The 13,128-nt window shown below is 39.3% G+C and overlaps 1 protein-coding gene across 1 annotated transcript in view; it reads left to right on the top strand.

Annotated features, from left to right (window-relative positions):
* The window catches only part of VWA3B (von Willebrand factor A domain containing 3B), a 210,705-nt gene that overhangs the window by 137,185 nt on the left and 60,392 nt on the right, over positions 1-13,128 (top strand). The window contains exons 17-19 of the mRNA XM_059942767.1: positions 2,835-2,951; positions 4,369-4,456; positions 4,536-4,692. Coding sequence (XP_059798750.1) covers positions 2,835-2,951; positions 4,369-4,456; positions 4,536-4,692 — 362 coding nt within the window. The remainder of the gene's footprint in view (positions 1-2,834; positions 2,952-4,368; positions 4,457-4,535; positions 4,693-13,128) is intronic.

The raw sequence follows: 13,128 nt of genomic DNA, 5'->3' as shown, positions 1-13,128 counted from the left end.
TGTTCTTTCCTGTCTGTAGTTGAAAAACATAGTGCCTTTTCCTCAGGCCTCCTACTTTTTAAATGTGAAATTTGCCGTTGTTCAAACTGGTGCTTCCCTCTAGGTACTGGGTCCTTTCTCTCTGGCTTGCTTTAAAAAATTTTTCTTTGTCTCGAATTTTCAATGTTTAACTATAACGCATCTTGGCATGGATTTCCTTGGGTTTACTCTGTTTGGGGTTTGCACAGCTTCTTGATTTGTATGTTGTATCTTTCACCAAATTGGGGAAGTTTTTGTCTATTACTTCTTCAAATGGTCTCTCAGTCCCACTTCTTTTCTCCCTGTCTTGGGACTCTGATAATATGAATGTTGGGTATTTTGCTATTATCCTACAGGTCCCTGAGGCTCTGTTTATCTTTTCTTATTGTATTTTCTCTCTGTTGTTAAAATTGGCTGAATTCTATTTTTCTGTCCCCAGAGTTCTCTGATACTGCCCTCTGCCATTTTCACTCTACTATTGAGCTCATCCAACAAGTTTTTTTTATTTCTCTTATTTTATTTTTAGTTCTACAATTTCCACTTGGAAACTTTTATAGCTTCAATTTCTTAGCTGAGATTTTCTATTTGTTTATTTGTTTCAAGAGAAATTGTAATTAATTGCTGAAGCATCTTTCTGACAGCTTCTTTGGGATCCTTGTCAGATAATTCCAGCTTCTGATTCATCATGGTATTGGCGTCATTTGATTGTTTTTTCTCCATCAAGGTGTGATTTTCTTGATTCCTGATATGATGGATGATATTTTTACAGTATCCTGAATGTTTTGTCTATTCTGTTAGGGACCCTGGATGCTGTGTAAATCTTTTATTTTAGGAAGCAGTTGTCCTGTTTAAAGTTAGCTCATAGGTCATGGCCTGCTCTTGTGGGTTGTGGTTCCAATGGTAATTTCATTTTTCACAGCCTTTGTGGTGTTATCTTGGTGCTTGGTTTCCTGGTGTCACTGGGGCTCCTACTGGTGCTGCCTGAGGGAGCAGAGGAGTATCCCAGGCCAGGATGCTAGTCGCCTCTCAGTGGAGGAAGGTTGTGGTGGCTTCCCCTGCCACACACACACTGTCTTTTGCGTGTCCCCATGTCTCTGGGCAGGAGAAGAGAGCCTCAACCCCATAGGGACCAAGAGGCATTCGCTGAAGCTTGGTCCCTCTTGCATGATCTGTCCATTTGCCCTGGTGTCTCTGCCTTAAGCCCATGGGGACAAAGAGGATTCCCATACTGGGCCACTTGTGCAGTAGCATCCCTTTTGCCAGTCCTGCCTGCCCATTCCAGTAAACGTGACTTTTGCTAGAAATGCTACTTGCCACTCATCCTGAACATTTTAATGGCCTTTTGTCATTTGTACCATTTCACTTAGATTTGGGATTGTTGCTATTGGTAGGCATCCCTGTGCTGAGTTTTTATTCTGTTTCAATTTTTAATTTAGAAGAGTGATGAAATGTGGTGACTGACTGTACAGAGCTGGGGGAGTAGTTAAATCCTTGAATCCGCTGCCAGATCAATATACTTTTACTCATTATTTGCAAAGTTTGGGAATAGTACAGTTGTTATGTTTGGGGACTTTGGGAGCTAAATTTCATTTTCATTTGGACACACACCTGTTGTTTTTGCCCAGCGATTTTGATCAAGGTGGCCTGCCGGTGTAGTCAGGGGCAGGAGTTCAACTCTCCTATGTGGATCATTCATCTCTTTTGCTCACAGACGTAGCTCCTGAGAAAATTTATCCTTCTTAATTCCTTGTTACAGAGGCAACAAAACAGGAATCACCCTGTTTGTTGCCTAGAAAAACAAATGACACATAGCACACTCCTAACTCCATGCATGGAGACCACTGGTGTTATCTTTCTGTGCAAAAGATAGACAATGCAGATTATTAGCTAATTTTCACTCTAATTGTCTAATTTCCTGTAAGAGAAGGTGAGTCCCTTCTTGTCGAAAATAAGGCGCATTTCATTTATGAATACTACATAAAGCCTTGGTACTACAGAAGGCATCCAGGTCGTGAAGTACAGAACACATTTACAATTAGTGTGGTTTCTGTGACCATATGGGAAAAGTAATCAGCATGTCTTGGTACAAACTTATTATCCTCTAAAGCACACAGATTCAGTATCAGAATTTGATAAGTGTCTACTTCCTAGTTGAAAGGACCCAACAGAGGGTAGAAAATAATATACATAAAGGCTTAGACAGCAACTGTGGTCAGCAGAGTTTCTAAAATGAACTACAGAGATGTCCCGCTCTAAACGCTGCAAGCTGTGAATGTGATGGGGCATCACTCCCATGATTCTGGGAGTGATAAGAGTGTTATGTGACCTCGGCCAGGTTCTCTAGGAGAGCCCAGTGTACTCGTGTGAGCCCCTGAAAGCAGGGTCTTTTACCAGCTGGTGGCAGAAGAGGAAGTCAGAGAGATTTGGGGCATGAGGGACATCGGTGTGCCATTGTTGGCTTGAAGATAGAGGGGGCCCATGAGTAGGAATGGGGGTGCTTAAGGAGCTGAGACAGGCCCCCAGCTGACAGCCAGCAAGGAAATGGGACCTCAGTCCTGCAACTGCAAGGAAATGAATTCTGCCAACAACCTGAATGAGCTCGGAAGCAGATTTCTCTCCAAGAGGGGCAGAGTTTGAACTCAGATCAGTGGAACAAGCCATTACCGCAGCATTTACTTGGTGGCAGTACTGTCCCCCTGAGGGTTGGGAGACTGAACTTTCTTTCTTTTTAAAGGATCCAAGAATGTAGTTGCATCTCATGAAATACCTCCTTCCAGCCCACATTCCTTTAACCCTTCTCCCTGTGGTACCCACAGAACCAACCAAAACCAGCCTGCTCAGGAGCCAGCTCTCCACCCTCAGGAGCTCAGCTTGCAGTGAGAGGAAGGACGGCCTTTCCAATTCCAGCAGCTGGAACACTCCAAGCGACAGAGGCAAGCCAGCAAGGGTCTCTATGTCAGGAAGCCCAGGGTGGTCTCCCCTCCCCAGTGTGTCTGCTCCTGAAAGAGCTGGGTAGAGGTACTTTGGGGGGGAAACAAATCATTTTTCAGTGAGTCCAGATAGCTTCCTCTTCAAAGGACTCCCTTGTAAATCAGGTCGGCTTGCTTTAGTGAACTGGATTTTCTTAGGGTCAGACTTGCGTATATGGTGCCTGGGTGTTTAATACACCCGTGGCTCGTGTAACCGCGGCACTAGTGGTGATGCTTGCTCTCACTCCGTGGTTTGAATTTGAAAACCTAATACTTCATAGTTGGTTTATTTTCTTCCCCTCATTCACAGGTGGCGCCATCCGACAAGCCCCTCTCTGACCCATATTGTCAGCCTTTTGGGGGCTAAATGTGAGGAAAACGAGACTTTTCCATTCAATTATTATGACTATTGATAATATCATTATTCTTAAAATAGTAAATTTTAAGAGTAAATTTCCTAAAAGTTTAATTCCTGTAGCACTTTTCCCTATCTTTCAAAGAGGTGATAAGTAATAAACCCCCAGCTAAACACACACATCCACACAAGCTCCTAAGTAGTAGGAAGCACCTGAGGGACAAATTTACACCTGTTGTTACTGAGCCATAGCTTAATCAAACCCTGTGTTCTTCAGTGCTGATCCGTGTGATGCCTTTTCCTCTGTTTCAGTTAACCTGCCCTATTTCCGGAATCTGCTACATGCACAGTCCTTTAAGGGGCCTATCCCATGATGATTGGGATATGATTTCTTAGGCATTTAACTAGCTCACTCCCAAACATCCCTTCCTTCTACATGCTGCTGATTCAACTAGCTCATATACCTTTTGATTTATGAATCCAAGCTTCTATAAGGATATACATTAAAAACTCCAAATAACATTTTCAATAATTTGAAAATGTGAACTTATAACTAAACAGGACCTAGTAGGGATGTTGGTTTTCTGCACAGAGCTGAGGAATTACAGAATAAACTCTCAAAACCTGAAATGTTGAACAAGGCTCTCCTGTGTAATTTGGGGGGAGTCTAATGAGGGCCACATTGAACAACTATTGGTTCATGGTATTCTTACTTGACATTTTAAAAACATGTTTTCTGGAGAATGAGTTTGTCTCATCCTTTTATGGAGAGAGATCTCAATGGCTATGGGGTGAGATAGATTAGCAAAGCAGTGAGAGTACCCTGTTCACTCTTGCATTGGTCTTTAGTGTCCATTGCAAATGAATCTTGCCTAGAACCCCCTCTGACAGATCAGTTCTGGGAAATACAGTCCATTAATTAGCCCTCACTCACAACTGAACTCAGAGATAAGTGTGATCCTTTTGCATTTTGATATAAACCCCATATATGAGGAAATTATACAGCTGCCATTTCCCTTTCCACAGAAATGGGCATCCTGCTGACAAACGAGTTTCCAGATGACAAGTCATTAGAAAGATTGACTCGAGAAGGAAACCAAGTTTATGACCAAGAGTGAGTAATTTTACTGGGACAGTTTTGTTGTGTTTTTGTTTGATATAAGTTTTAAAACGTCACAGTCTCGTGTTCTTAGTTCTGCAGGAATGTCTTCAGCAAACTGGCTCAAGATCCATGGCTTGGCGGCCAAGAAGCTCACCATCATGGATGCTTTGTCCATGGCCGCCGTCCCTCACAGCCCCACCTATGTCCCCATTCTGGACAAGCATGTCGTTTCCAAGGTCTTTGATGAGGTAAAACTGATTTTCTATATGTCCCTGCTTGATGTAGTTTTCATTTCCTGCCTAAATAAAGAGTAGTCCACTTGATGTCTTGTACAGTTGTAACAGAAATGTATTTCAGCCATTGGGAAAAAATTATTTGCAAAGGCAGTAAAAAGGAGAGAGAGAAGCTCTTAAGCATTTTTGCTTCTAAGCTGAGAAGAACAATTTCTTCTTTGTTGGGTTGGCAGTTCATGGCTCGTTGCTGATGGGTGACATTGTGGAGCTGCAGAAATGTCTGAAAAGCCTCTAGGTCAGAGTCATGAGTCACAAGTGAATATCAGTCTGTATCAAAGGACAGGGAGAGCTTGTGAGAGATTATGTCCATCCTTTGCTTACCTTCTCTTCCTAAATACAGTGGCATCTTTTCCATCATAAAAGTCTCCAAAGGAAAAAGTCAGAAAGAGGGAGGGAGAGAGACACAGAGACAGAGATGCAGAAAAAGAGAGAGATTGAGAGAGAGGATCGGGAGTGAGCCAGAGCACAAGAGCCATGAGAAAGTGAGAGTCATGTCCTGGAAGGAGAAAAAGAGCTTCCGGTAGGAGGGCGCAAGTTGGGGTTAACTGTGGAGGAAAGCCAAGCACTGTAAAGTTTGCCTTGAATTGGGCAACTGGAAAGTCCTTGCCCTATGAAGAACGGATCCAGTGGAGCAGCCAGATTGCACAGAGATGAGGAACACAAGAGAAACAAGAATAGGAAGATTGAACCCTGGTGCTTCCCGGCAAATATAGCAGCAACTAGTGATTTAAATAGGAATGTATCAAGCTTTACAGTCACTAAATTGAAATAATATCCTTAAAAGACCTTATCTCATGCTGAAATTTTACAGAGGGTATGTAGGAAATTTGGGATTTGCTTCCAAATAATCTGGATGGTGGGAGTAGTTGGGGGAAGGGAGGAGTAGATAAAGCAAGATTAGCCATGAGCTGATAATTGTTAAATTTGGATAATAAGAATATTGAGTGGGGGGAGGGTAATTCTACCGTTCTCTCTGCTTTTTTACGTATTTGGAAGTTTCCATAGTAAAAAGTTGAGAAAAAGCAAAGGCAGGAAAATTTTTTTTAAAAAAAGGCTTTATCTAACTGGTCTTGCAATAGCTGAAATTTGATGTATTTGGAAGAAGCAGATGAATTGGTGGACTTTTTCTGTTAGTCACATTTAAGTGATTATACCCATGGAGTTTGATATGCATCCTGGTTTGACATGACCAACAGTTCTTGCTCTGGAGGTTGGGTATATGACCCGTTAGGCTGGGTTCCTGATGACTTTGCCTCAAGGTGAGCGGTCCTATCCCTGGCTGTGACCTTGTGACTGGAAGATTCTATTTCCACCTTCAGTGAACTCTAACCTGATTAGTCAGATACCAACTTATCTTTTGAATTTGACTTCTTCCAAAAGCAAGAGAGAGAAACTGAATGCTGATTTATTCCTTCTAGGAAGTTTGGTGATAGCTTCTCATATTCTGTGCACTTATTTTATTAATATTCTTGAGTATTGTTTGAAAGAAAATATATTTGGTGAACTATCCCTGGAAATAGAATTTTCTGGTACTTATCATGTCTCCTTCTAAGCCTCCCAACAACCTGAGATACATTGAAAAGTAAATTCTCAAAAAACAAATATGAGAAGGTAGGAAAGCAGCACATAAAATCAAAGGAAAGATTTATAGATTGAATGCATAAAAATGTTATTTTGCGTTAAAAACATATAAATAAAATGAAGGCAAATCTCAAAAATATTTTTAACATATACAACAAAGAGTTACAGGAGTAATATCTTAAATATGTGTTTGCATGTGTGTATCCATGTAAGTTAGCACGTGCATGTGGTGTGTGTGTGTGTATAAATTAGGGTTCAGTATACACACAAACATGCACATGCACCCATACCATAAAGGAATAAGAAAATGATAAATATCCCAGTGGAAAATCTAGGGGGAATAGTTTAAAAATAAAATAAAAAGTCAAAAACCACATACAAAAATATTTCTTGCTGGTAACCAAATATATTCATTTTTGAAAAAATGCAAATTAAAAAAAAATTAGACAACTCCCCCCCATCATCAAATTTGTAAGGTTAAAAAATACTAATAAACAGTGATGGTGAAAACAGGATGAAATTAGAACTTTTACATCCTGCTGGGGGGAGTATAAGTTGGTATAACCTTGGCAGTATGTTCAGAGGTGTTAAGGGCTTAACAACTTTTCCTACAGCAAATCCATATGTAGATATTCCATAAGCTACAGAAGGAAATAATCAGAAATACTGAAGAATATATTCAGAGAATAATTATTGCTGTCTTGTATCTAACAATGAGAAAACTGAAAACGACCTAAATGTCCAATAAGTACACCCATATGATTGAATGTCATACATTCATTAAATATCATGTTTCTGAAGAATAAGTAATGACATGGGGAAAAGCTCTCAATACAATGCTAAATGAAAAAATCAGGGTACAAAACTGCATAGATAGTACATTAATTTAGTTACATATGTGTATGATGTAGGCATAGCACTCTTTCTCTCTCCCTTTTCTCTTTTACCAAAATGTTACTAGTGTTTATCTGAGGGGTGAGATTATTGGAGATTTGGGGGTTTGTTTATATAATTTTTAGTTTTTGTTGTAGTTCTTTCAACTCTGAACATACATTAATGATATGCTGAGAAAAAAAAAGTTAAGAAAAACAGACCTAAAACAAGAGATAAAATAGTTTAAATGCAAAGGACACTTGATTTTTAATTAATTTATTGGTTTATTTTTATTTGATGAGTAATATATGAGTACATTCTTGTATAGAATGACCATTTAGAAGTCTTTAGAGGAAAATGTAAAAGCTTCTCTCTCCACCAACCTCATTTATGAAGGAAACACTGAATAATTTGGTGAATATCCTGCTGATCCTTTTCAAGACACACACACACACACACACACACACATATATGAATACATTATATATATTTTTACACATACACATAACAATTTTAATATACAAAACAATTTTAATAAGGTAATACCATATGGATTTGCTATTTTATCTTTCAAAAAAATATATCTTAGAGACTTTTCTATGTGTGTAGATATGGGTATATCTCATTTTTGTTAGTTGCAAATTTCTTCCCCATTGTTAATGGACATTTACATTGTGTCCTTCCTCCCCCTATTACAAACAATCCTGTAATGGATTTCCTTGTGCAGAGACTTCTGGGCATCTCTATAAGTCTATCTTTGTGATAGATGGATTGCTGGACCCAAAGGATGTGTACATTTAAATATTTGACAGATTAAACCAAATCACCCTCCAAATAGATTCTATATTTCCACTAGTTTATATTCAGAAAGACAGCCATTTTCCTAAGAGGAACTGTATATCATACTTGTTGATAAGCATTAGTTCTACAAGTATAGAGATACTTTGAAAACCCTAAAAATAGTGTGCAGGCCTGATACCTTATTCAACTTGTCCTCTCCTCATATTTAGAAGAAATAAACATAGTAACTCAGTGCAGCACTTTGAAATTTGCTCTCCAGGCTGTATGCAATGTATCTGGACTCTGGGGATGATAATATACCTACTCTGAGACTGTTATACTATGTATAATATAGTGAATATATATAGTATAGGTATATATATATATATATATATATATGCTATAAAAAGAAGTAATGCATATAATGGGCTGCAAGCACTGAATAAATGTTGGCTTTTATTATAAAAATATTCAATAAATATTACATTGCCTACTGTATGCAGACTCTGAGCTGGGCTAGACTACAGCCTACCCAATCACAACTTACAATCTCATGGAGGAACTACCAATTAAAATAAGAAGTTCTAGTTAAATGTGATGAGTGGGAAGAGCAGAGTGAAGATGCCAGAGAGGCCCCTAACCACCTTGAGTTGGCAGAGGGCTTTGGACCTGGCCTGGGAAGTTCAGACCTGGGGGATCTGATCGGTCCAGGTTTGGACCTAGGGGAGGAAGAGTTACGAGGGTGATGAGGTGGAGGGGAGTGAGGAGTGACCTAGGGGGAAGTCTAAGGGTCAGAGGAAGTTTGTCATTCCAAAGAAAGTTTAGTGCAACTGGAGGAAGATGTGAAAGCTGGTGAAGGTCGAGTTAAGGATTTTTGAAGGTCATCCTGAGGGAAACCAAAGGGTTTTTAGCAGAGGACAGAGAAGATCAGGTTTGGTCTTTGGCTACTATGTGGAAAAGGGTTGTAGAGGTTCAAAGCTGGGACGATGGGGGGCAGTCAGGAGGCAAGGTCTAGGTGGCTGTGACCCAGGTGACAACCCTGAGGATGGACCCAAGCCTTTATATAAAGTCAAGTCGACAGGACTAAACCACATGGGGCTGAGAGAGAGAAAAATGTTGAGTGACTTCCAAGAAGGAAAAAATGGAAGAGTAGTGAGGGTCCTGTTTTTCCGGAGAACCTGTCTTCTGACCCCAGAAAGCAAAGCCAAGGGAAGAGGATGTATATTTTTTCACGTGCATTCCACCATGGGCACCTGTGCTCGTGCCTTCTGTGGCTTTGTAAATTCTCATCACAAGCCTGTGGGTACGTAGCACACGACATGCTCTCCCCCATCCATTATTGCTCGTAAGAGCAAGAATCATGATGATGAAGGAAATATACTGCAATAAATTCCAATTTCACCCTCAAAGCACACTTACATCTTTTATTTAATATTTTCTCTGATGGAAAGAATGGGAAAACAATGATCGAAAAATATAATCCCACTGCGTGAGATACATAGCTTTTTGAGATTTGGACCTAACAGTTTTTTGAAAAAGTAGACAAAAGTAGAATGGAGCTGAAAAGGAAACATGAATCTTAACCCACTTCACTGAGAATTGTAATTGACTTTTACTCCTGTGTTCTTTGTACAGTCACATCTGTCTGGGTAGAATTGTAAAGCAGCATTTGGCTTTATCCCCAGCTACTTGTTTCATTCATGACTTATGTATGGGCTGTTTCTTCTTCTGGAGCACAATGTTATTTTGGTTTTCATGTTTCTTGGACCAGCATCAAATCTGTCACCTTGGAAATGAAGTGTTGAGCAGAGAGGTTGCCCTAGCAACTCTTCATTACAAGGTGCTAACTGGCACTTTCAGTTTTCAGTGGACCAGATAAGTTTAACCTTAGCTCTTTCAAAAAGATTAATTCATCACCAAGTCATATACAGAGTAAAACTGCTTTAGTTATTTGATGAATCTGGACTTTAAAGCTCTTTATTGCCAATGGCTTTGAAAAAGAAGAAACAATTTGGGAACATTAGTTTGCATCGTTGAAAAGTCCACTACATCACCACCACCACCATCATCATCATCATGTCTTACCAGCACTGCATCAAGGCTTCCTGCTTTGCCCTAATCTGGGTTCAGCACATAGCTTTGTGATCAGGTAGCCTGGGCCTGCACCCCAGCTCTGTCACTGACTCCCGATGGGTCATGGCAAGGTCCCTAATCTGGTACGTGGTGAGCCCTCAGACTAGGTTTTGAGAAAAACATTTGATCTCATCAAAGTATCTGATGGAAAATTTAGACCAGCGTAGTAAGGTGGCTTTTTTTTTTTAATTAATCATTTATTTATTTATTTATGGCTGTGTTGGGTCTTCGTTTCTGTGCGAGGGCTTTCTCTAGTTGTGGCAAGTGGGGGCCACTCTTCATCGCGGTGCGCGGGCCTCTCACTATCGCGGCCTCTCCCGTTGCAGAGCATAGGCTTCAGACGCGCAGGCTCAGTAATTGTGGCGCACGGGCTTAGTTGCTCCGCGGCATGTGGGATCTTCCCAGACCAGGGCTGGAACCCGTGTCCCCTGCATTGGCAGGCAGATTCTCAACCACTGCGCCACCAGGGAAGCCCCAGTAAGGTGGCTTTTTATCTCATCATTTAGCTGACGAGCAATGTTAGGGATGCTGCTAAGGGCATGGCATTTTGTTGCTTTCAAATATAGCAGCAATGAAAACGATACTGATAGAAAAGTTTAATTAAAAAATTTGAAAGGACAGTTAATACAAAAGCTATACGTAATCATTGTGTAGAAAAATTAGAAAATACAGATAAGTAGAAAAGAAACAATAGAATATAATTCCTCACAGATGAATTGTTTGGTGGTTATCTGGCCCAAGTTTTTTCACTACATATATATCCTTTGTTCTTTGTTTTTGTTTTACCAAAATGAAGTTGAACTAAAGATACTCTGTGCCTTGATTTTTACTCAACAGTCTATTTCAAACATTATTGCATGCCAGCAAATACTCATTTACTATACCAATTAAAATGCTAGTGACCTCACTAGCATTTTAATTGAAATTTACATTTAAAAATTTTACTTTTATTTTCTAAAAATTTAGATTGAAATTTGTGAGATATAACCTACACTGTAGTAAGCAACATATTTTCACGGGTTTATGAATGATCTGATTGACACTCCTCTTTCCCAGTTCACTTTGTAGCCCCACCTTCAATTTGTTCTGTGGAGCCTGGAGATGTTTCTGTTTAAGCAGAGGTTTAAGCTTCAGCACTCAGCAGTTTGCACAACTATAAAGTCACTGCACCTTGTTCAGGGTCAGCCATGTGGGATTTGTACAGCCTTTGCATTTTCATTACTCACATCCAGTCAGACCTCTCCTTGGCCAGTCTGACAGCAGGCTCTGGGATATTTATTGGAAGAAATTATTTAGTTGAAAAACAGTGAAGTTGGTGAATTCAGTTAGTGTTGAGTGATGAATATATAAACACCAGTTTACACTATTTTCTCATTTTCAAAATGTTGTGGGATTGCTTACAAACACAGCCAGAATGTTGTCAGGTAGAATCCTTCCTGTACTACTTTAACAGCTAATAACTGTGTTTACAGTTCTGCATCCCCCTTTCTTCATTTAGCGTATCTTATGAACGTATTTCCCTGTAATGACCAATTTTGGATGAATTTTAATGGTTGTGCTAATATTCAATAACATGAATTACTACAATTTAACTATTCCCCCCATTATTGGGCAGTTTACTTGGAATTTTAAGAGTGCCTATTTTCCTACATCTTAGCTGTTACTTAGAGCAGTAACATTAAAAAAAAAAAAAACAAAAGAACCTGCCAATTGCTAAGTGAAAATGTTATTCAATTTTAATATTTTTTCTTTTATTGTTTGAGAATAGTTTTCTTGTGTAAGCTAAATATATCTCTTAAAATCTTGGTTACATCATTCACCTTCTTGGCAAACACCTCTTTTAAAATAGCAAAGGTACGCTTATCTCGTGCCTCAATCACCAAGAACTCAAATTTGGTAGACTCCAAACACAATATTTTACGATAGAGATAAACTTTTAAAAATGTTGGAGCCTCAGCTATTATTTGAATTTATATAATTTTAGTCTTTTACGTATTCAGTAAATGGTTACTTTGTACATGCATTGTGCTAGAAACTAGTATTTTTTAAAGGAATAAAAAACTAGAGTTCAGTGGAGAGGAAAACCAAATAACAAAACTGCATTTCAATGTATATATCTACAGAGGGATTGAATGAGAAAATATATGGATTGCCTAGTACTTGGCAAAGAGTAAGAGATAAACACTATTATAATTTTTTAAAGTTTTTATTTTATTGTTATTTTTTATACAGCAGGTTCTTATTACGTATCAATTTTATACATATTAGTGTTTACATGTCAATCCCAATCTCCCAATTCATTCCACCGCCACCACCCCCCCCAACCCTGCTTTCCCCCCTTGGTGTCCATACATTTGTTCTCTACATCTGTGTCTCTATTTCTGCCTTGCAAACCAGTTCATCTGTACCATTTTTCTAGATTCCACATATATGCGTTAATATATGATATTTGTTTTTCTCTTTCTGACTTACTTCATTCTGTATGACAGTCTCTAGGTCCATCCACGTCTCTACAAATGACCCAATTTCATTCCTTTGTATGGCTGAATAATATTCCATTGTATATATGTACCACATCTTCCTTATCCATTCGCCTGTCAATAGGCATTTAGGTTGCTTCTGTGACCTGCCTATTGTAAATAGTGCTGCAATGAACATTGGGGTGCATGTGTCTTTTTGAATTATGGTTTTCTGTGAGTATATGCCCAGTAGTGGGGTTGCTGGGTCATATGGTAATTCTATTTTTAGTTTTTTAAGGAATCTCCATACTGTTCTCCATAGTGCCTGTATCAATTTACATTCCCACCAACACTGCAAGAGGATTCCCTTTTCTCCACACCCTCTCCAGCATTTGTTGTTTGTAGCTTTTCTGATGACGCCCATTCTAACTGGTGTGAGGTGATACCTCATTGTAGTTTTGATTTGCATTTCTCTAATAATTAGTGATGTTGAGCAGCTTTTCATGTGCCTCTTGGCCATCTGTATGTCTTCTTTGGAGAAATGTCTATTTAGGTCTTCTGCCCA

The sequence above is a fragment of the Balaenoptera ricei genome, chromosome 13 (genome assembly GCF_028023285.1).
Source record: "Balaenoptera ricei isolate mBalRic1 chromosome 13, mBalRic1.hap2, whole genome shotgun sequence".
Taxonomy (NCBI): Eukaryota; Metazoa; Chordata; class Mammalia; order Artiodactyla; family Balaenopteridae; genus Balaenoptera; species Balaenoptera ricei.
The sequence above is the reverse complement of the archived record's forward strand: the minus strand, read 5'-3'. Positions and strand labels throughout refer to the sequence as shown.